The sequence below is a fragment of the Neoarius graeffei genome, chromosome 6, assembly GCF_027579695.1.
Source record: "Neoarius graeffei isolate fNeoGra1 chromosome 6, fNeoGra1.pri, whole genome shotgun sequence".
Taxonomy (NCBI): Eukaryota; Metazoa; Chordata; class Actinopteri; order Siluriformes; family Ariidae; genus Neoarius; species Neoarius graeffei.
In genome coordinates this window covers 8,499,067-8,523,701 of record NC_083574.1, presented here as the reverse complement: position 1 = coordinate 8,523,701, position 24,635 = coordinate 8,499,067, and the positions used below count along the sequence as shown (strand labels likewise).

General features: G+C 41.9%; 1 protein-coding gene across 1 annotated transcript in view; it reads right to left on the bottom strand.

Annotated features, from left to right (window-relative positions):
* ptprq (protein tyrosine phosphatase receptor type Q) overlaps window positions 1-24,635 on the bottom strand; it is a 197,318-nt gene that overhangs the window by 84,383 nt on the left and 88,300 nt on the right. The window contains exons 23-33 of the mRNA XM_060923263.1: window positions 22,955-23,189; window positions 22,510-22,638; window positions 21,392-21,538; window positions 21,038-21,204; window positions 17,548-17,575; window positions 17,092-17,214; window positions 13,195-13,356; window positions 12,156-12,335; window positions 11,967-12,074; window positions 9,784-10,065; window positions 7,533-7,814 (exon numbers count right to left, since the gene is read on the bottom strand). Coding sequence (XP_060779246.1) covers window positions 7,533-7,814; window positions 9,784-10,065; window positions 11,967-12,074; window positions 12,156-12,335; window positions 13,195-13,356; window positions 17,092-17,214; window positions 17,548-17,575; window positions 21,038-21,204; window positions 21,392-21,538; window positions 22,510-22,638; window positions 22,955-23,189 — 1,843 coding nt within the window. The remainder of the gene's footprint in view (window positions 1-7,532; window positions 7,815-9,783; window positions 10,066-11,966; window positions 12,075-12,155; window positions 12,336-13,194; window positions 13,357-17,091; window positions 17,215-17,547; window positions 17,576-21,037; window positions 21,205-21,391; window positions 21,539-22,509; window positions 22,639-22,954; window positions 23,190-24,635) is intronic.

Sequence of the window (24,635 nt, the reverse complement as noted above, 5' to 3'; positions counted from 1 at the left end):
TAGCATGCTGCATGCTTTTTGGTTTTGTAGCGCAGAGTACCTGGCTAACTGCAGGAAGCGGTTAGCTGCACAGCTAATATAGCCATTGCAAGGCTAACGCACCGATTTTAAAACACGGCAAAACATAAGCTCATAAGTTACAGTCAATTTCCAGACTAAACTCAGTTTAACAGAGCATGCTGCGTTTTGTAGCGCAGAGTACCTGGCTAACTGCAGGAAGCGGTTAGCTGCACAGCTAATGTACTGTAGCCATTGCAAGGCTAACGCACCGATTTTAAAACACGGCAAAACGACTTAACAGTTATACACTTACTTGTTCGCTGTTTGTGGCTGATGCGGCAGGGATGCTTGGTACGGACCCAGGCTTCAGTGACAGTTGATGTGCAAAACCTGCCCTGTACTGTCCCAAGTTGTGGAAACATTCATCAGGAAAATGCTTCCGACAAACATACACCGTCTTAGGTAGACTCGACGGCGTATTATTGGACTAAATAAAATTAAGCCACTGCGTCTTCAGGGGCTCTCCCGTCGGCAGTAAAAACAGACTCCTTTCTGTGTTGTCACATCCATTTACAGCGCAACTTCCATGTTTGGTGGCAACTTTTGAGTTGGGCGGGCAATCCATACAGTGGGTGGGAATCCAGAGGGGGGGGGCGTGGGGATCATCTCCCTTGCTGACATAGTAAAGGGAAGAGCCTACCAACGTGCCATTTTGACGCGCCATTCTCAAATGTTGACAAAGGGTGGGCATAGTTTGGTTTACACATTATGAAATTTCTAGCCACTGGGGTGACTTAAGAAGGTCAGAGGAACTCATTTTAATGTTAAAAAACCTCAGAAAGTGAAAATTTCATGCCATGGGACCTTTAAGGACAATCCCTTAGAGACAGTGACCACCGAGAGGGATCTGGGGGTAACTGTGTCAAGTAACATCACGTGGAACAAGCAAGTTTTAGAGCAGACCTCTCGTGCTAATAGGCTGTTGGGCTATATTAAGAGAAATACAAGATTTATTCAGTCAGTTCATATTAGGAAGATTGTATACCTTACATTAGTTAGACCTCTCTTTGGTTATGCTACCCAAATCTGGGCACCACAATTTATAGATCTCATCATTAGAATAGAATGCACTCAAAGGTGTGCAACTAAATATATTCTTAAGTTACCATTTAAATGTACAGAGACATATAGTGATAGGTTAAAAGCGTTACATCTTATTCCCATTACCTATTGGCATGAGTATTTAGATATGTTTTTTTTTTTTTTTAAGATGACACATGGTCTTACAAATGTATCTTCCTTTGTTCTGCCTGCTTTTCGGTTTACTAGACCTACTGTACAAGGTCCTCAAATAGTAATGTAATAAAGTATAATGTTCGGAAATGTAAAACATCTACTTATCAAAAATCATTTGTAGTCAGGGCTACTAGAATTTGGAACACTCTTGCTGAGGAACTGAACTTGAATATGGACAATCTTAGCTCTTTTAAACGCGTAATGCTTAATTATTATTTTTGTGCTTTAAATAACTATGATTGTGACAATCCTCGCACCTTTAAATTGATATGCCTTAAATGTAACCTAGCGCGTAGCCTTGGACGCCCTGTATCATGCTGCCAGTAATTTGAATATTATATGGTTTTTTTTTTATATTATGGGTCCACAGTAATTGGCTTTGGCTGTTGTGGTCACCCAGCCTGTGTTTGTTTTTATAAGTGTGTTAAATTTTATACCTTTTTTTATTTTTTGTGTGTGTTGTAATGGCGAAGCTAATAAAATAAAAATAAATAAAATAAAATAATCAGTGTTATTCACGTCACCTGTCAGTGGGCATAATGTTAAGTCTGATTGGTGTATATGTATAAAACCAACCATGACAAGGCATTAAAAAAACCCTATTGCTAAGAAGTAATTTTTAATTATTCCCCAGGGTCAAGTGCAACAAATTTTTTGTAGCATGTGCTACTTTTTTTTTGATTGATTGATTGTAATCAACAGATTTTAGCACCTTGGTCCTAAAACCAAAAATGAATGTTTTTCCATTTTAACATTTGGCCTTGAACGCAATCTCTACTGTATTGTTTCACTTCCTGTTTAATACGTTACATATTGAACATATTAAACCTGTTGTTGTTGTTGTTGTTGTTTTTTTTCCATTATAATTATTTCAGAGTTTGATAAGCAGATTTATAGTTCGATTTATATTGTAAATCCTGAACTGAGTGCATCCTAGTGTTTTGGTGTGATTTTCTTGTTAGAAATGAGGTGAAGATGGTTGGAAAAACGGTGCAGAGCTGCTCTCCTGCCCTGTCTGTGTGAGGAGACTGACCGTCCTCTGGTGTGGTGAAGTTAAGGGGATCGCTGATCACCCCCCCATCACCCAGAGACGTGCTGGAGCTCAGCCACACCCTGTAGTCATGCCCCGCCCTCAGCCCGTCCAGCTCCGCCCACTGCAACAATCCAGGTACCCGCTACACAGAAGAGACACAGCAGAGACACAGAGATGTTAATGTACAGTACATACAGTACATGTCGATTACAACAACGTTTATATCTGTAAAGACAAAAATTTAACTTTAAATGTCTCATTCATCTCATTATCTCTAGCCGCTTTATCCTTCTACAGGGTCGCAGGCAAGCTGGAGCCTATCCCAGCTGAACTACGGGCGAAAGGCGGGGTACACCCTGGACAAGTCGCCAGGTCATCACAGGGCTGACACATAGACACAGACAACCATTCACACTCACATCCACACCTACGGTCAATTTAGAGTCACCAGTTAACCTAACCTGCATGTCTTTGGACTGTGGGGGAAACCGGAACACCTGGAGGAAACCCACGCGGACACGGGGAGAACATGCAAACTCCACACAGAAAGGCCCTCGCCGGCCACGGGGCTCGAACCCGGACCTTCTTGCTGTGAGGCGACAGCGCTAACCACTACACCACTGTGCCGCCCAACTTTAAATGTTATATATATATATATATATATATATATATATATATATATATATATATATATATATATATTTCTCTCATTCATAGTTAACGTTCAACCCTATGGCAAATATAATAGTAACATACGGTATATTATAATTATTATTCTCAGTAATACTTACTGACTAAATCTGTTTTTACTGGAAGCTCTAATTCAACTCAACATTCAGTTTCTGAATTATTTCTGACAAATAATTAACAGTTGCGCCACGAAATCGAGTCATACATGAGCTGATAGCCGATGAGATTGAGTGGAATAACTGCTTTATTCTATCCACATTCACTGGATTTTGAGAAACAGAGCTTTTTTTTTTTGCAAATTCGATAAATAAAACTTTATACAAAACGTCCGACAAAATCATTTCCGCTTAGAATGTAAACAACCTGGCGAAACGACAGTAGCAATATGTGAAAAAAGCTATAATAATAATTCTTGAAAAATTAAAAAAAGATACATTCTTACCATCAAATACTTTGAGTCCATATTTTGTTGCTTTTTTGTTGTATTTTCTGGGGTTTTGTTTTCGAGTAGAGATTTTATTTCGTCCTCGGTTGGTTCAGTAACACGCTCCACCATTTTGTTTTTCTCTACTCACGGGATATGAGTTGATAGCCTTGTAGTAGAGTAGCCAATCAGAGCATGTGATTGCACAGTGAATGTGGATAGAATAATTCCTATTTTTCCCATTAAAAGGCACAATTACACTACCGTTCAAAAGTTTGGGGTCACCCAGACAATTTTGTGTTTTCCATGAAAAGTCACACTTTTTATTTACCACCATAAGTTGTAAAATGAATAGAAAATATAGTCAAGACATTTTTCTGGCCATTTTGAGCATTTAATCGACCCCACAAATGTGATGCTCCAGAAACTCAATCTGCTCAAAGGAAGGTCAGTTTTATAGCTTCTCTAAAGAGCTCAACTGTTTTCAGCTGTGCTAACATGATTGTACAAGGGTTTTCTAATCATCCATTAGCCTTCTGAGGCAATGAGCAAACACATTGTACCATTAGAACACTGGAGTGAGAGTTGCTGGAAATGGGCCTCTATACACCTATGGAGATATTGCACCAAAAACCAGACATTTGCAGCTAGAATAGTCATTTACCACATTAGCAATGTATAGAGTGGATTTCTGATTAGTTTAAAGTGATCTTCATTGAAAAGAACAGTGCTTTTCTTTCAAAAATAAGGACATTTCAAAGTGACCCCAAACTTTTGAACGGTAGTGTAAATGAAAGTAATGTACTCCTATCCAGGCATGTAGTACTCGAGTCCGACTTGTGCCCTAATTTTAAGAACTTGTGACTTGACTTGGACTCGTGCATTAACTGCATTCGGACTCGTAAATTAGAGATGAGGACTCAGATTTTTTCTTTTTTTTTTGTAACATGCCATCATAATTTGGCATAAGATATTTATACCTACATTAACTTTTATACTAACTTCGTCCAAGAGAATGCACATTCACCTTTTCATACGTCATGTTCAGGAACAAACTAACATTAATGGCGCTAAAATGCCTGGAGAGAACGCCCCTAGGATTGTCCGCTTTGCTTATACAGATTTCTTGTGCAGTGGGAAAAAACGCACTGCTATGTGTTCCATATGTAGAAGAACTATCAAGGAGATGACGGGGACGACCTCGAACTTCAATCGTCCTTTGGTAAGACTCCACCCAGAGAAGGAAGTGACACGCTGTGTTCATTGCTCTTTTGATAGTGGGCGGGGCTTGCTGAGCGATGAACTAGCTAGTGTTAACCCTCTCTCTCGTTATTTGCTCTGTTGATAGTGGGCGGGGCTTGCTGAGTGATGAACAAGCTTTTTATCTGTAGCCTGCTCACTAAAATGGGGCAGTCGAGCAGTAACGTTAGTCCAACACAGCAGCAGAGACACTTTCACGTAAAGGCAGCAACAGCCACCATCGAATGGTGCAGATGGAGTCTTGCTCTCGGACTCAACTCAGATCAATAGTGGACTCGACTCAAAATTTTCTTGAATGACTTAGACTTGAGTCAGATTCGAGGTTTAGTGACTCGACTACAACACTGCTTCTATCTGAGAAAAACATTAATTTACAAACTCACTGATATTTAAATGCAATCAAATACTAAATACTTTCAGTGAATTTGAATACATGAGCTGAAGCGGGATAATGTACAGTGTTTGAATGATGTATATTGGGAAAGACAGCAGTGTGTGATGGGAAATGAGTGTGTACCTGAGTGGAGATGGTGATGTTGTCGCTGTAGTAAATGGTGTAGTACTGTATGATGCCATTCGGTTGAGTCGGGGGGCTCCAACTCAGTCTCACTGCCGTCGGAGACAGCAGTGTGTAGAACACGTTCTGAGGGGGGTCTGAAGGAACTGAGACACACACACACACTAGCAAAACGAGTCCTTTAGACTACAGAAGCAATATCTAAGTATAAAGGTGTGTGAGTGCATGAGTTCATACCCGACTCTGATGTGCTGAAGGTGATGTAGGTCAGTACACCTCCATCACCAAGCCGAGTCCAGCTGCTCACAGAGGCGTTATACAGTCCAGGTCCATCTACACTGACCACCACTGATGTCTGAGTCACATTGGCTACAAACTCAGAACTCAAGTTCCTAACACACACACACACACACACACACACATGCACGAAATCACTTTCCTGAAAAGTATTTATGTGAATGAATAAAATGTCTAATATGCATCCATGCCAAAACAAGATCCACATTTTTTACATATTTAGTTTAATAAAAAGTGGCGGGATATTTAAATATTCATGAATATGAAAAGAAGTAACGCCCACTCGACCACCTACGATTGCAAATGTTAGTAAACGGCATGGATTCTGATTCCTGTATCCAGGTCTCGGCTTACATCATCATATTCTAAGTCATATTAAGAATAAAGTCTACCATAGTATCCTTTCATAATTTGTGTATGTGACAAATTTGTCCCAAACTTCACTGTATAATACATTACATTTTATTCTATCCACATTCACTGGATATGAGCAATCGCACACTCTGATTGGCTAATCTACTACTAGGATATCAGCTCATATATCGTGATTAGAGAAAAACAAAATGGCAGAACACATCAAGTCAGATATATCACTTTGTTATCAAGTATTTAAAAGAAACAGAAATAGCTAATAGCGCTGTCGCTTCATAGCAAGAAGGTCCGGGTTCGAGCCCTGTGGCCGGCGAGGGCCTTTCTGTGTGGAGTTTGCATGTTCTCCCCGTGTCCACTAGGGTTTCCTCCGGGTGTTCCGGTTTCCCCTACAGGTGTGAATGTGAGTGTGAATGGTTGTCTGTGTCTATGTGTCAGCCCTGTGATGACCTGGCGACTTGTCCAGGGTGTACCCCGCCTTTCGCCCGTAGTCAGCTGGGATAGGCTCCAGCTTGCCTGCGACCCTGTAGAACAGGATAAAGCGGCTAGAGATAATGAGATGAGATGAGAAATAGCTAAAAGAATATAGCGCCCCCCCCCCAATTATTTCCTGTTCCACACTCCAGCCCAGTTGGTGGCAGTAATGCACCTTTACAGTAAGTTGGTTTGCCAACCACCAAAAAAAAAACCCTGAAGAAGAAGAAAATGATGGCACATGTTGCTGAACCAACCGAGGACGAAATAAAAACTCTACTTGTAAACAAAACCCTAAAAAATATGGAATAAAAGTATTTGATGGTAAGAACGTGCTTGTTTGTTTTTTTCCAAGCATTATTCTTAGCGCATTTTTCGCAAATTGCTACTGTCATTTCACTGGTTTGTTTACATTCTAAGCGGAAATGATTTTGTCGGACGTTTTGTATAAAGTTTTTATTTATCGAATTTGCAAAACATAAAAATAAAAATGCTCCATTTCTCAAAATCCAGTGAATGTGGATAGAATAAAACAGTTATTCCACTCAATCTTGTCATACATGGCTTATAGCCAACTTTGTGCTACGCGTCTCATCGGCTATCAGCTCACGTACGACTCAATTTCGTGGAATACCTGTTAAGTAAATATTATGAAAATAAGCCAACCAATAGTTTAGGGTTACTTTGATGAAGTAAGAATAAGAAGCACTTACCACACCCTCACTTCGTAGTACAGAATCTCCGAGTTGGCCTCCTCGGGCGGTTGCCATGACAACTCGACTTGGTTATCTGACAACTTCCTGTAGTACAAGAACTGCGGAGGGGAGCTTGGGACTGTTGTTCAGGGAGAACATGTTTATTGTTTATTGATTATCAGACATGAAACTGAGGGCCGTGCCATTCCCTAACCCCAAGCGTCAAAGATCTTGACACTGACTGAGAATAGTGGCATTGCATATTATATACGTATACATACAACAGACAAGAAAAACTCTTTCCAGAACTTTCAGAGAGTACCGTAGAAGAACAAATAACATTCAAGGCAAAACTTTAGGAAACTGTCGAGAATTAGTAATGATGTGTCTGCAGGTCTGAATCCAGCTTGGCTATGAACAAAAAACAGCAGGTTATTAGCGTTCCTGAGGTTTCTGAAAACACACTCATACACTCACCGTCCTCCAGAGTGGTGATGTTGAGGATTTCGCTGCTGTGGTTCCCCAATCCGACTCGAGTGGCTGCCTGAACGCTGAGGCGATAGCGTGCGTACTTGCGCAGGTTGGACAGGAGCACAGACGGTGTGTGTGTGGTGGTGTTCAGAGTGTGTGTGGTGTTCCAGTACTCCACACTGTAGTACAAGATGACTCCATTGGGCACAAGGGGTGGCAACCAGGACACATTCACCTCGCTGGAGCTGATGCTGTCATATGCAAGCCCATATGGAGGACTGCCAGGCACTGAAACACACACACACACACACACACACACATATACAGATCAAAATGTGCAGGATGTTTTCACTTGTATGGATGTGGTGGATGTGGTTGAGTCGTTGGAAAGAAAGACCGTAGAACAAGAAGACATAACTGATGTATGTTCCGTCCTCCAACTGGCCTCATGCTCTTGTTTTCCATTGTCTCACACTCCCGAGTTTCTCTCTGAGTTAAGATTATATTACAGAAATTTTTATTTGTAAGATTATTTCGCCTTAAAGGTAGACTGCCTTTCAGATTTTTCAAGTGAGGTCATAAAAAGAATTTTCCCTGATTTTTGTTTAGTGGACTGAAAGCTACTGAATTTGAGTCACAGATTTCCAATTTTATTAGGTTTTTTTTAATAGAACAATTAATGAATTTAAGGCCACGTGGCCCGAAATTCTCTGCTATTTTTTCCTGCTTCACCATGACCCTATTCAAGATACTATGTCATGCATCACATGGTGGGCTTTCCCTGTTCACGCAAGGCATTGTGGGATACAAATTTGAACCAGGAGAGAAAAATGGAGGACGTGAGTGTGTGAATGAAACATGAAAGACCAACTCCAGTAACAGAAAGTAAGCGAGAAGAAAAGGAAATGCAGGGGGCGGCACGGTGGTGTAGTGGTTAGCGCTGTTGCCTCACAGCAAGAAGGTCCTGGGTTCGAGCCCCGGGGCCGGCGAGGGCCTTTCTGTGTGGAGTTTGCATGTTCTCCCCGTGTCCGCGTGGGTTTCCTCCGGGTGCTCCGGTTTCCCCCACAGTCCAAAGACATGCAGGTTAGGTTAACTGGTGACTCTAAATTGACCGTAGGTGTGAATGGGAGTGTGAATGGTTGTCTGTGTCTATGTGTCAGCCCTGTGATGACCTGGCGACTTGTCCAGGGTGTACCCCGCCTTTCGCCCGTAGTCAGCTGGGATAGGCTCCAGCTTGCCTGCGACCCTGTAGAAGGATAAAGCGGCTTGAGATAATGAGATGAGATGAGAGATGAGGAAATGCAGGACCAAACTAATAAATATCGTTGATCAGCGGAAATGGTGGAATGATCAAAGGTAAACTTACGCATTCGCACATGCACTTCTTCCATTTGCTTGACTGCACGAACATTATGTGCTATGGAATCCCCTCAAATTAGATATGTTCCCAGTCACAGAATTACCTGATATTTTAGGAGATATTAGAGAAATAAACATACATTATTATGACCAAGTTTCCCACAGAACTAAATTTTATTGATTTTATTAAATTGAAAGGCAGTCTTCCTTTAATGAAGCCAGGAAGGCAAGTCAGTACTCGGTAGAATAGAGTCCTTAACTTCAACAAGGCACATATTACCAACATCAAAACCAAATCACTCGGACCTCGGATGATGCTAACGCTGTCCACCAAATTTCATCGAAATCCGTTCACAACTTTTTGAGTTGCATTGGGAAAAGAAAAAAAATCCTGGATCCATATATATATATATATATATATATATATATATATATATATATATATATACACACACACATAACCGGATTTGCATCAAAGTCTAATCAATTGTTCCTTGGCCCATGATCCATCTTTCCTCCAAATTTCATCCAAATCCATTCACTACTTTTTGAGTTCCATTGGGAAAATAAAAAAATCCTGGATCCATATATATATATATATATATATATATATATATATATATATATATATATATATATACACACACACACACATAACCGGATTTGCATCAAAGTCTAATCAATTGTTCCTTGGCCCATGATCCACCTTTCCTCCAAATTTCATCCAAATCCGTTCACTACTGTTTGAGTTACGTTGGGAACAAACAAACAAATGGAAATGAAAACATAACCTCCTCCATGGTGCAAAGTGTGGAACTTGGAAGGATGCAAGGTTAAAATGGAAAAAACACACCTCTACCTCACACAATTCCATCTACTGACTAAAGAAAGAACCCACCATCCTCCCCTGAGAGCATCTGTAGCAGGGGTGAGGTCTGATCTCCATGGCCGAGCCGTGTGTAGCCACGTGCAGTGATGTTGTACAGAGTGTACGGCTTGAGTTGGTGCAGTGTGACTCTGGGAACAGTTGAATTCACCATGTAGCTGAATGTTGCGTTGCTGTAGGTCACCTCATAGAGAAGGATGATGCCGTTTGGTTTATCAGGAGGAGACCAGGTGATGGTGGCAGTGGATGATGTGGTGTTCAAAACAACCAGGCTGTGAGGAGGAGAATCTGGCTCTGGAAGAGACATGCAACAGGGAAAAGGAGGTGTATGGAGTCAGCTAAATCATTTTTATTCTAAACTGTTCTACTGGTTTTTTTTTTTCATTGTTTGAATTTTATTGATTGTCATAATCTGGGGTAGGCCTATGGTTAATTCATGAATAATGATGACAGAGACAGACGCTTAGAAACATTAGAGTTATGGGCAGATCCACAGTGGAGATGGGAGTATCTGTCCATAGGACCACTTTAAGCCGTACGTTCCACAGAATGGGGCTTTATGGAAGAGTGGCCAGAAAAAAAGTAATTGCTTAAGAAAACACATTTGGAGTTTGCCCAACAGCATGTGGCAGACTCATCAAACATGGAAGAAGATTCTCTGGTCAAATGAGACTAAAATTGATCTTCTTGGCCATGTGTGGCGCAAACCCATCACCCTGAGAACACCATCCCTACAGTGAAGCATGGTGGTGGCAGCATCATGCTGTGGGGATGTTTTTCATCTGCAGGGACAGGGAAGCTGGTCAGGACTGAAGGAAAGATGGATGGCACTAAATACAGGGCAATTCTGGAGGAAAACCTGTTTGAGTCAGCCAGAGGTTTGAGACTGGGATGAAGGTTCACAGTCCAGCAGGACAATGACCCTAAACATACTGCTAAAGCTACACTGGAGTGGTTTAAAAGGAAACATTTAAATGTCTTGGAATGGCCTCATCAAAGCCCAGACCTCAATCCAATTGAGAATCTGTGGCATAATTTGAAGATTGCTGTACACCAACACAACCCATCTAATTTGAAGGAGTTGGAGCAGTTTTGCCTTGAGGAATGGGCAAAAATCCCACTGGCTAGATGTGCTAAGCTAATAGAGACATACCCCAAGGGACTTGCAACTGTAATTGCAGCAAAAGGTGGCTCTACAAAGTATTGACTTTGGGGGGTGAATACATATGCACACTCCAGATTTCTGTTTTTTCATCTTAATTATTATTTGTGTCACAATAAAACAACAATTTTCACCTTTAAAGTGGTAGACATGTTGTGTAAATCAAATGGTGCTAACCCCCCCAAAATCCATTTTAATTCCAGCTTGTAATGCGACAAAACAGGACAAACACCAAAGGAGATGAATACTTTTGTAAGACACTGTATTTTGTTTTTACCAGTTGTCTTTTGTTTTTGGATAATAATCAATTTCTAATAAATTATAATCGCTAATAATCGATTTCGAAAAAAACTCAATTATAATCAATTTATGATTGTTGCCTCGATTCATTTCAATCTTTGCCTTTTAAATTGATGAATTGATCCAAATTGTCGATCGTTACACCCCGAAACCTGAAAGACCAAGTGCAAGGGTTAGCGCTGTCATAGAGTAACAGTAACTAACATCTTAAAATAATATTATATTATTAATTAAATATTATTAAAAGAGAAATTGATAACTGTATAATTGATTACTGTAGTCGGTCTTTCACGTTTCATTCGCACACTCACATCCTCCATTTTTTTTCTCTCCTGTTTCAAATTTGTATCCCACAATGCCTTGCACAAACAGGGAAAACCCACCATGTCATGCATGACTTAGTAGCTTGAATTGGGTCATGGTGAAGCAGGCAAAAATAGCGGAGAATTTAGGGCCATGTGACCTTAAATTCATTAACTCTTCTATTTTAAAAAAAACGAATAAAATTGGAAGTCCATGATCCAAATTCAGTAGCTTTCAGTCCACTAAACAAAAATAACTGGGTGTTGGGGAAAATTATTTTTATGACCTACACTTGAAAAATCTGAAAGGCAGTCTAGCTTTAAATAGGAAACCACTAATGTCTACTAGTATAAAAGCACAAACTCCGTTCATTTGTATTGTATTTTTATTTTGCGAGTGCATTTGTGAACTCTAATCGTATATACAGTACCATCCTCAGGTGTCAGTACCGAGATGTTATCCTCATCAGACACGGGGCTCTCGCCTGCTGCTGTTGAAGCGGCCACGCGCACCTTATACTGCGTGTATTTCTCCAAACCTGCAGAAAGAAATGTTACTTTAGAGACTGGATTAATTTGCCTAGTGTTGCTGTGCAGTTCAGAGCAGATACGGCGCTAACCTGTGAGGACGATACTGGTGGTGTTTGTAATGTTTTGCTGGGCCTGGTGACTGAGCAGGTTGAGGATGTAGACGGTGTAGTGTGTGATCTTCCCGTTGGGGTTCAGAGGTGGATTCCAGCTTACAAAGATGGAGGTCGAGCTTATGTTCTCGTAGGACACGTCCTGAACAGAGCTAGGCACTGAGGAAAGAGAGTTCTACACTTTTGCATGCTTAAAAGAAACAATATTGATAAAGTATTTATAATAAAGCACAAAATCTACTATTATGAAATGAATCCTAAATCTCTGGCAATGACAAATCATAAGAGAGACGGTGTGTATTATAATGCCCAAAAATCTCAAAATGCTTTATATGTAGTAGTAATAATAATAAACGAACCATTTAAAATAAAGCACAACAGTCTAGCGGTATTTATATATCAGTATTTATATAGCACTTTTTTTCATTTTGTTTCCAAAATCTCTAAAAATATTTATTTAAAGAGCACGCAAGGCAGTCATTCAATCTAGCCGTGCATGTAAACATGCAGAAAAATAACACTAGCATGTCTTATTTTAGCTTTTGCACATTTTCATTCTAGGCGTTCCTCAGGGTTCAGTTAATGGCCCGCTATTGTTCTGAATATATATACTGAATCTGTGGGCTCAGTGATTAGATCTCAGGGCTTCTCCTACCACTGTTACAATAAGAACATACAAGATCACGTTTCCTGTTTCTCCATCTGCATCTCAAGTTTCTCAGAAGACCTATCCTGTGCAACTCCACCTTGAAACAACCTGGACTATCTACCAACTAAGAGCTGCAGTATGCCGTGTAGACTTTAAGCTACTTTTTATGAGCGTGACTTCTGAATGTATCTCCGAAATGTAAACATAAATCCTGGAATTAAATGATATACATGTATTAGCATTGTGGGAGTTGTTCCAACAAGGTCCTTAACTGTAGATTTTGCAGAAAAGGTGTCCAGCTGCTAGAGGGTGAAATCAAAATCGGATGCCTTATTTCAGGCAGGTTTGTGATTTCTGGTCTCACTTTACCCTGTTCTGGAGTTTTCTGTGCGATCTGTATGGCAGGTCCTTCTCCGACAATCGTGAAGGCGGACACGCTGAAGTTGTAATCGGTAAAAGGACTCAGTCTTGTCACCACGTAGGAGATGTGATCGGACGAGAAGTCAATGAGCTCTTCAGTGGGAGGCAGAACTGTTTGTTACACAGTGAATTAGAAAGCAGCATGTGAGAAAGCAGAAGTTTAACAGTTATTCCACGAAATCGAGTCGTACATGAGCTGATAGCTGATGAGGCGCATAGCACCGAGTTGTCTGTAAGCCATGTACGACAAGATTGAGTGGAATAACTGTTTTATTCTATCCACATTCACTGGATTTTGAGAAATGGAGTGGTTTTTTTTATTTTTACTTTTTGCAAATTCGATAAATAAAAACTTTATACAAAATGTCCGACAAAATAATTTCCGCTTAGAATGTAAACAAACTGGCGAAATGACAGGAACAATTTGTGGAAAAAAATGCTAAAATAATTCTTGAAAAAAAAAAAGATACGTTCTTACCATGAAATACTTTTATTCCATATTGTTTGTGTGTGTGTGTGTGTGTGGGGGGGGGGGGGGGGGGGGTTGTATTTTGGGGGTTTTGTTTTCGAGTATTTTTATTTAATCCTCGGTTGGTTCAGCCATTTTGTTTTTCTCTACTCACGGTATATGACCTGATAGCCTTGTAGTACGGTAGCCAATCAGAGCATGTGATTTCTCATATCCAGTGAATGTGGATCGAATAATATTTTTATTTTATTTATGCTTGATATACATTGAAGAAAAATGATACAATATTGTTTAATGTATATACAAAATTCTGTAAAATAAAAAATAAGTTAAAAAAAAATGTAATAATCATTTAAGGACGCATCAGCGTTTTGTTTCAGTATGATGATTGCTTTTGATTCTTGCTAATACTAATGGAGGTCCGGAAATCACTTAGCGATTAGTATTAAATGATCACGGACGCCATGGAACATTTTCATTTAGCTCTGTTTAAGTTTCCCCGGTTTACACAGTGAACACGTTTCCATAGACTTGCTATGCTAGGCTTGTTCTTTATAACAGTAGTTAATTTATTACCTGCACCATCTTTGTTGGATGAGGTTGTTTTCACATCTGATTGTTTGTTCCCAACGTAACTCAAAAAGTAGTGAACGGATTTTGGTGAAATTTTGAGGAAAGGTGAGCCATGGGCCAAGGAACAACTGATTAGATTTTGATGCAAATCTGGACGTGTACGTGTATCCAGGATTTTTTTTTTTGTCTTTTCCCAACATAACTGAAAAAGTACTGAACGGATTTGGATGAAATTTGGTGTCCAGCTTTAGTATGATTAGCTCATCTGGCCGACAGGTGATGACCTTATACCATCATGTGTTGTCCATCCGGTGTCATCCACATTTCATGAAAATCTCTTCTTCTCTCAATTCCTCACCAATTTTGATTCTTTTTGGCAGGAAGATAGGTCTGCCTGGGGTGCATATGGATGGCTTCCACCCAAATTTGCATAATTGCAATTAATAATGAAGATATGGAGTAATTAATCAATCCCTAATGAACAGTTTCCACACAAATAGCTTCTTCTCCCTTAATTCTTCACCGATTTTGATTCTTTCTGGCATGAAGGTAGGGGTACCTAGGGTGCATATAACTGCTACCCAGATTTGCTTAATTGCAATTCTCATCTCATCTCATTATCTCTAGCCGCTTTATCCTGTTCTACAGGGTCGCAGGCAAGCTGGAGCCTATCCCAGCTGACTACGGGCGAAAGGCGGGGTACACCCTGGACAAGTCGCCAGGTCATCACAGGGCTGACACATAGACACAGACAACCATTCACACTCACATTCACACCTACGGTCAATTTAGAGTCACCAGTTAACCTAAACTGCATGTCTTTGGACTGCGGGGGAAACCGGAGCACCCGGAGGAAACGCACACGGGGAGAACATGCAAACTCCACACAGAAAGGCCCTCGTCGGCCACGGGGCTCGAACCCAGACTTTCTTGCTGTGAGGCGACAGTGCTAACCACTACACCACCGTGCCGCCCTTAATTGCAATTAATAATGAAAATATGGACTAATTAAGCCTTAATTCAACAACAGTTCAACAAAAATCACTACTTCTTGGTCAATTCCTCACCATTTTGGATTCTTTCTGGCAAATGGGTCAGGATTCCTAGGATGTATATAGCTTCTATATATACTGTAGCTTGTATACACTGTACCTTGCAACATTTATTGCGCAAGGTGGCCCACTTTAGATCATTCCTTCTGGACTAGACGGGGCCGGAGTGAGCTACGCTATCGTTGATGGTCTTGTCTTAGATTCAAGTGATTTAATTTTGATGTTAATGACCGACAGTGTCTGGGTAAGAGCTGGTATTTTCACTTACCTAGCAGACTTTTTTTTTTTCTTGCCTAGCCTGTGTTTGCTGCTAGCAATAAACTCTTCATGCTGAGTTTTATGTTAGATGTTTTTTCAGGACACTTGTATTGTAAGATGATGATGATATAGTTCCTCCTCTTGATATTTTCATGCAGCATTTTGTCATTTGTTCATTAGTGCATCTACAGTACATACACCGAGTATGATGTGGTATTGGATGTTGATGTTTAAAATGAGAATACGCTAACAGTTAAAATGTCTACAAACATTTCTGCATCTTCTGACTCGAACACCAGGATCTTGTAAGTTAGATTAGTTTAGTGTCATCACAAAGAGCTAGCATCACGGTTAACTTTGAGTAAACTGTATCTGTACCACAACAACCAACAATTTGTTTATCACTAACATACATAACTGAGCTAAAGCTACCTAGCTTAGCATGAAGCCTTGGTAGCTGAGTGCCACGTCGTTATCTCATCTCATTATCTCTAGCTGCTTTATCCTGTTCTACAGGGTCACAGGCAAGCTGGAGCCTATCCCAGCTGACTACGGGTGAAAGGCGGGGTACACCCTGGACAAGTCGCCAGGTCATCACAGGGCTGACACATAAACACAGACAACCATTCACACTCACAGTCAATTTAGAGTCACCAGTTAACCTAACCTGCATGTCTTTGGACTGTGGGGGAAACCGGAGCACCTGGAGGAAACCCACGCAGACACGGGGAGAACATGCAAACTCCACACAGAAAGGCCCTCGCCGGCCACGGGGCTTGAACCCGGACCTTCTTGCTGTGAGGCGACAGCGCTAACCACTACACCATTGTGCCGCCCACGTCGTTATCCTTTAAGAATTTACATTTGTGATGTGATGAACTTAAAACCATGCAGGATTTTTTTTTTTTTGTGACATCACAGGTTGAACTTATACATAGCCCACTAGGAAGTTTCATGTGTGTGTTTTTTTTTTTTTTTTGGTTTAGCAAAATGTTAATTTAGCCCAGATGTACAGTACTGTGCAAATGGAAAGAAATGCTGTCGACCAAAAATGGCTTCAAAATAATGTTTCAATACACACACACACACACACACACACACACACACACACACACACACAATGCTATAAACAGTAATCAGTAAGCCATCATAAATGAAACAAAGTCAATATTTGGTGTGAGATGACCCTTTGCTTTAAAAGAAAAAATAGTAGTCTCAGGTCCAGTGAGTGCAGTTTTATGCGGAAATGAGCTGTAGGTTTTACTGAGCATCTTCCAGAACCAGCCACAGTTCTTCTGGACACTTTGACTGTCACACTCGCATCTTCATTTTGCACCAAAACCCAGCAGCCTTCATTATGTTTTCTTTTTTAATCTGAAAAGTGCTCTCTTATGGAATATACTGCTCAGACAAACATTTTTACAAATACTTTTGCACAGTACTGTATATAATCAGAATATCTATGCAGTGATGTGCATTGACTCCACCTCTTACCCTCGATCCGGCTCATGACTGGTGTTTGTGTGAATTCACGCGGCTGTAATGTCAGGCCTGTGATCGCCGCTCTTGTGCTCAGTCGTGGCTGGGTGGAGCTCAGAATGGATACCGGGTCAGATCCTGAGGTCAGAGGTGAAAGTCTAGTTATAGAGTCTAATGTCACAGGGTTAGTGTTAGCCATCGAGGAGCTGTGAGCGGAGGTGAGGGCAAGCCAGGGGGGACTGGTGAGCGGAGCAGTAGAGGTCAGGGTCGGGCTGGATGTTCCAGCAGTGCGTAAGAGCGTAGAGTGTGAGTTTGTTGCTTCAGTGTTGGGATTTTGAGTGACACTTGGGCTCGAATGGAAGGTGGAGCTGAGATCGAAAGGGGTGTGTTCAGTAGCTGTGGTGATGTTAAGCGATCTGACAGAGCGGTGCAGGGCTTGAGAACTGACGTTGGAAACTCCTGACAACGTACCAGAGTTAGCATCATCCTGGCTTGCATTCTGTTAAAAAAGAAATCATGATTCATAAATCACGTGACAATAATTCTTCATACAATCAAGTGCAAAAGTTTGCATCCCTGTAATTTTTTTTCCAATAAAAAATATTAAATATGTCATAGGTGCTAAAGAAGGCAATTGGACTTGCTTGAAATATTTGAAGACGTTTCACCTCTCATCCGAAAGGCTTTTATTAAAAATAGTTTTTATTATCCCTCGCTGGGCGAAAGGCCTGAAGGGGGATTATGTCGTGGCGACGTCTGTCTGTCCGTCCATCTGCCCGTTCCGGGAAGGGTACTCACCTTCTGAAATCAACTCCTCTCACTATTTTTGGAGGAATTTCACGAAACTTGACAGGATTCTTTGTTATATGTCGGTAATACGCATATTGCAATTTCGTTCAATTCAGTCGCACTTTACCAGAGTTATGGAATAGTTGCCAGCGGGGTATATTGTGCTCTCAGAGCACTCTTGTATGAAACTGTCATGAATATTTTCTGGAAAATGTGTTAGCAAATAATCCTACATTATTTTTTAGAAAGCAAATTAAAAGTAAGTGCTGGATAAAGACCCATCTAGCTTATGGAAATATTGTAAAGATACAAATTTCGTTGTCCGGTGGTCAAGTGTTTGAGACACGTTGCCTTGCATTTACAGTTCCCTGTAGTGGTACATGTATGTATGGACGTCGTATGGACTGGGATGACCTCAAGAAAGCAATCATTACTAGCTGCGAAGAAACCATTGGTTACAAAACACGGAAACACCAGGATTGGTTTGATGAGAATGACGAGGTGATCACAGAAATGGTCTCTAGGAAAAGGAAGGCGTTCACTAATTGGCAGAATGACCCCCTGAATAACAACAAAAGGGAAGCCTATCAGACCATTCGGGCTGAGGTCCAGCGGCAGATTCGAAAGTTAAAAAATAAGTGGTGGACTAACAAGGCTAACGAGATCCAAAGCCTCGCGGATAAAGGTGACACCCGCGGCCTTTTCAGTGCCATCAAGGCAACGTATGGCCCAACCTCATGTGCTGCAACCGCAGTTAAAGACCAAGACGGGACTCTCCTGAAGGACAGTAAGAGCATTAACCACCGCTGGATGGAGCACTTTTGGGAACTCCTGAACCGTGATTCTTCCATTGACGAGTCCGTCTATGACGAGATCGAGCAGCTAACTGTCAATCTTGAGCTTGGTAAAGAACCCAGTCCCTCCGAAATATGAACTGCCATTGCACAGATGAAAACTGGAAAGCTCCAGGCATCGATGGAATCCCAGCAGAAGTATTTAAGCTTGGAGGGTCTGAACTAGAGCGTTGCATCTACAAGCTTATCCTTCTTATCTGGGAAAAGGAGGTCTTAGCGCTGGACCTACGAGACGCAGATATTGTGAAAATCTTCAAGAAAGGTGACAAATCTGTGTGTGGTAACTACCGCGGTATCTCACTGCTTGCCATTGCTGGCAAAATAGTCACCCGAGTCATGGCGAATCGTCTTCAACCACATGCTGAAACGTTCCTCCCGGAGACACAGTGTGGTTTCCGTGCGAATAGAGGAACAATAGATATGATCTTCACGGCTCGGCAGCTCCAAGAAAAGTGCCGCGAACAACATCAATCTCTGTACATGGCCTTTATTGATCTGTCCAAGGCCTTCGATTCTGTCAACCGCGAGGCCTTGTGGAGGATCCTAGCCAAGTTCGGCTGCCCTGAGAAATTTGTCAACATTCTCAAACTCTTCCATGATGGTATGTCTGCAAGAGTTCTTGACAACTGCTCCAGTAGCGACCCGTTCAAAGTGCGGACCAGTGTAAAGCAAGGCTGCGTGATTGCTCCTACACTCTTCTCCATATTTATATCAGCTGTCCTTCAGTTAATGAAAGACCAGCTTCCTGATGGAGTCGCAATCACCTACCGTTTCGATGGGGGTCTTTTCAATCTAAGAAGGCTGAAAGCGAAAACCAAGACTCGCACAACTTCCGTCATCGAGCTTCAATATGCCGACGACAACTGCATTTGCGCAACCTTCGAAGAGAGTCTCCAAGCTATTCTGAATGCCTTTGGGCACGCATACCAACGGCTGGGTCTGTCTGTCAATGTGAAAAAGACCGAGATACTCTACCAACCTGCTCCCGGCCAAGTGATTGTCCTCCCTTCCTTTAAAATCAATGAGACAGCTCTGGAGAATGTAGAATCTTTTCCATACCTTGGCAGTATTCTCTCTGTCAAAGCAAACATCGATGATGAGATTCAGCATCGCCTACGAGTTGCCAGCTATGCCTTTGGATGAATGCGTGAGAGAGTATTCGAGGAGAGAGGCATACACATCGAGACTAAAGTGAAGATCTATAAGGCGGTGGTCTTACCCTCCCTCTTGTTCGGCTCCGAGTCTTGGACCACATACAGGCGTCATCTAAAGGCCCTTGAAATGTATCACCAACGCTGCTTGCGTCGCATTCTCAGCATAAGTTGGACGGATCACCGAACCAATACAAGCGTTCTAGAGGAAGCCAACTGCTCAAGTGTAGAGGCCATGGTAGTTCAAAACCAACTCCGCTGATCAGGGCATGTTCTTAGAATGGACAGCTCGCGCTTACCAAAGCAAATCCTCTATGGTGAGCTTAGCTCTGGAGAAAGATCAGTTGGAGGGCAAAGGAAGCGATTCAAAGACAACCTCAAGGTCAACTTGAAAGCCTGTAAGATCAACCCAGATAACTGGGAAGAACTTGCCTCTGACCGCACGAAGTGGAGGGGGCAAATACATGAGGGTGTTGCCTCCTTTGAGTCTGCCAGACGCGACCGTTGTGAGGAGAAGCGCCAAAACCGCAAGACCCGTGAAAGGGCTCCTCCCTCAACGATCACTTCTTTCACGTGCCCGGCCTGTCGACGGTTGTGTGCGTCCCGCATCGGCCTTGTGAGCCACCAGAGGACTCACAAATGATGACCAACGGGCAATCATACTCGCAATGCGAGGGATTCCTGATGATGATGAGTGGTACATGTACGTATGATACGTCGTATGGTCAAGCCATCAAAAATCAGGTCGATGCATTACCATATTCTCGTAAGTATGGGGCTCCGTGGGATGGTGGTGTAGTGGTTAGCACTGTCCCCTGACAGTAAGAAGGTTCTGGGTTTGAACCTCATGGCTGAATTTGTATGTTCTCTTTGTACCTGTGTGGGTTTCCTCCCACAGTCCAAAGACATGTCGATGAGGTCAACTTTAAATTGCCTACAGGTGTGAAAGTGACTGATTGGTTGTCTATCTCTGTGTTATCCCTGACATGGATCAGTAACCTGCCCAGGGTGAACCTCACCTATTGTCAAGTGTCAGCTGGGATTGGCTCCAGCTGACCCACAGTCCACAACGTATAAGCAGTTATAAGAGAAAAGGAAATGCAACAAATATCCGCAGGGGATGCAAACTTCTGCACACGTTCTGTGTAAATGTGTATGAGCGTTGACCTGCTGCAATGCTCGGAGTGTGATGTCTTGTACGAGCATGTCATGGTGCAGGACGAGGATACGGTAGCGAGTAATGAGTCCGTTGGGCTGATTGGGGGTTCCCCAGGAGAGACGCACAGACGTGGAGTCCACAGCTACTGCTCTGAGATACGACACTGTGCCGGGGGCTAACAAGAGACGTATACACACAAACTATTACATGCAATACAATGATGTGCAATCTTTTATCCAGTAGGGGGCAGCATATGCTTAGAAAAATCAGGATGTAGCAAAACAAGTTAGCTTCAACCTTCCTGTGTCCCTGCCACAGTTGATGGTGCTCTCATGTATATTGATATGACATTACAGATATACCTTCTGAAGGTGTTGAGATGCTGGTTTCTGCAGCAGGCCCGGTAGATCCGGCTGATTTGGCCATGACGATGGTGCGGTAGCGTGTGTATGGGGTCAGTCCAGTGTACACAATTGCCTGCTCACTCGTACTGTTCTCACTAATGAGACCTAAAACGCACAAAATAACATTTCTGAATTAGTGCACATTATTCTCTCGTTCAACTATTAGAGAAAGGGAAAAAACTGTACTCAATATGGAACTCGATACGATACCTACTGTATAATCTTCTACAAGGATGCAATAAGCTTGTCTTATCAATATCGAGAGAGAGAGAGAGAAGAAGAGAGGATAGTGAGGGAATGACTTTGTTATATTGCTATAACATAAGTGATAGTGGGAACTAACTTGTCTCATGAGGGTTCAATATAAAAATATAAATGTTTTAGAGTATAATGTCTTTCATTCATTCGTAAATAAATAAAAATCTTGGATGTGCTGTTATCGGAGAACGAGACCGTCAATGATGGCGTAGCTTACTCTGGTCCAGAAGGAACGATCTAAAGTGGGCCACCTTGCACAATAAATGTTGCAAGCTATAGACACTATCCACCCTAGGAATACCGACCTATTTCCTAGAAAGAATCCAAAACGGTGAGGAACTGACTGAGAAGAAGCGATTTTTGTTGAACTGTTGTTGAATTAAGGCTTAATTAGCCCACTATTAACTTCATTAATAATTGTAATGAAGCAAATCTGGGCAGAAATTATATGCACCCTACCTTCATGCCAGAACGAATCAAAATTGGTGAAGAATTACTCCATATCTTCATTATTAATTGCAATTATGCAAATTTGGGTAGAAGCTATCCATATGCACCCCAGGCAGACCTATCTTCCTGCCAAAAAGAATAAAAATCAGTGAAGAACTGAGACAGAAGAAGCGATTTTCGTGAAATGTGGACGACGGATGACGGACAACACACGATGGCGTAAACTCATAACCTGTAGGTGCCATAGCCTAGTCAGTTAATTCTTGGGGGGAAAAGTCCTTCAATGAGAAGGTCGAGTATGAAGGAAATGGTTGAGGTGTGTTATTGAGTAATGTGATATTGGGGTGATGCGTCATTCAGGAAGCTACCTGCAGGGCCATGGAGTTGGATCACGTAGCTAAAACGTCCTGTGATGATGGTTGGAGGCTCCCAGGACAGAGAGAGAGATTTTGAGGTGATGTTCCACACAGACAAATTCTGTGGAGGATCTTCAGGGGCTGCAACACACACACACACACACACACACACACACACACACACACACACACACACACACACACACACACACACACACACAAGTTACATGGGGAAAGTTGATCACTGTGCTGGATGGAAGGTGAGTGAGGGTGAAGAACACCAGCTGAGTGCTCTTCTGTTATATAAGAACGGAGGAAATTCAGGCCAGTGATTCTGTTACAGGTTGCCTTGAAACATCCGTGCAGTGTGTGTGTGTGTGTGTGTGTGTGTGTGTGTGTGTGTGTGTGTGTGTGTGTGAGGGAGAGAGAGAGAGAGAGAGAGAGAGAGAGAGCATACCAGCCTCTGGCATGCGAACCATGGTGCTAGCGATTTGTCCCTCCCCATCACTGGTGAAGGCGGACACTTCGAACACGTAGGCCGTATAGGGGCGGAGCATATCCATTCCCACTGTGATTGGCACGTTCCAGATAGAGGCAGGAGGGATGGCCGACATGGTGAGAGGTGGCAATGCAGATGTTACAGAGGTGACGGAGGGGCTTGGAGTTGCACGGGACAGAAAGTCTGCCGCATCCTACAACACAATCGCAGCAAACTGTAATATTTTTAATGAAGTGGAAGTGCATACAACACTGACTGATATATTATAAAATCAAATAATTAAAAGATCAATAGCTTTATTGGCATAATTGTAGCTCTTACATATATTTCTTTTAAGGCAAGTCCATAAATATTGGCGCCCTTCAAGAAATTCGGCCCAAACACATGAACCCGGACATTTTTTTTTTACCTTGATCAAAAATCTTCCTCACATGAGCTTCATTTGGAAACGCACAAGTCCAGTAAACTGAAAAGCATTCACCCTGTCACTGGGAGATCATGAGTTTGAATCCTGAAAACGTCACAGCCAAGGGAGCAAAAATTTGGTCGTGATCTCTCAGTGGGAGGGGCAGGGGAAGGATATCCAAGTTTACATACAGTGACATGAATGTCATCTTGGATATGAATGTCATGGCAATATCTGGGCTTTCAGTCATTTCTTTGAACTTTTCTTTTTCTGTGGCAGAATGATTGTACAGCATACAGCTTTAATTTGAAAAAACAAACAAACTAGAATGTGGTGCACAAGTTTTAATTTTCTTTGGGTTTTCTGAAATCAACACAGGGTCAAAAGTATACATACAGCACACCTAATATTTGGGTAAAATGTCTCTTCGCAAGATTCACCTTGACCAAATATTTTTGTTTGCCATGAACAAGCTTCTGGCAGAATTCTGGTTGGATATTTCACGACTCTTCATGGTGGAATTGGTAGAGTTCAATTAATTTTATTTTTTATTTTTTCCTTGGCATGGACTCAACTTATAAGCACGGCCCATATATTTTCAATAGGGTTGAAGTCAGGACTTGTTTTAAGCTTAATGTTAGCCTGCTTTATCCTCCACAACCAGCTCTGATGCGTGTTTGGGTTCATTGTCCTGTTGTAAGTCCCAAGTCATGTTCAAGATTCTGATGGTTTATGCTGAAGAATTCTGAGGTCGTCCTCCTTCATTATTCCATCCACTTTGTGCAATGAACCAGTTCCACTGGCACCAAAACAGCCCCAGAGCATGATGATCCTACCACCACCACCAGCAGCTGATACAGTGTCCCTCTGTACACGGTGGTCATTGTGGCCAAACAACTCAATCTTTGTCTCATCTGACCATACAGCTTTCCTCCAGAAGGCTTTTTCTTTGTCCGTGTGGTCAGCTTCAAACTTTACTTAAGCTTGAAGGTGTCAATTTTGGAGCGGGGGGTTATTTCTTGGATAGCAGCCTCTTAGTCCATGGTGATCTGAACTGTAGACAGTGATCCATCAGCTTCCAGTTCATGGCAGAGCTGTGCCATGGTGGTTCCCAGGTTGTTCCTGACCATCCAAACCAATTTCCTTTCAGCTGAGGGTGACAGTTTGGGCTTTCTTGAAGCAAAGTGGCTTGGCAAAGTGACTACACCTCAATAACTTGGATACAATTGTTTG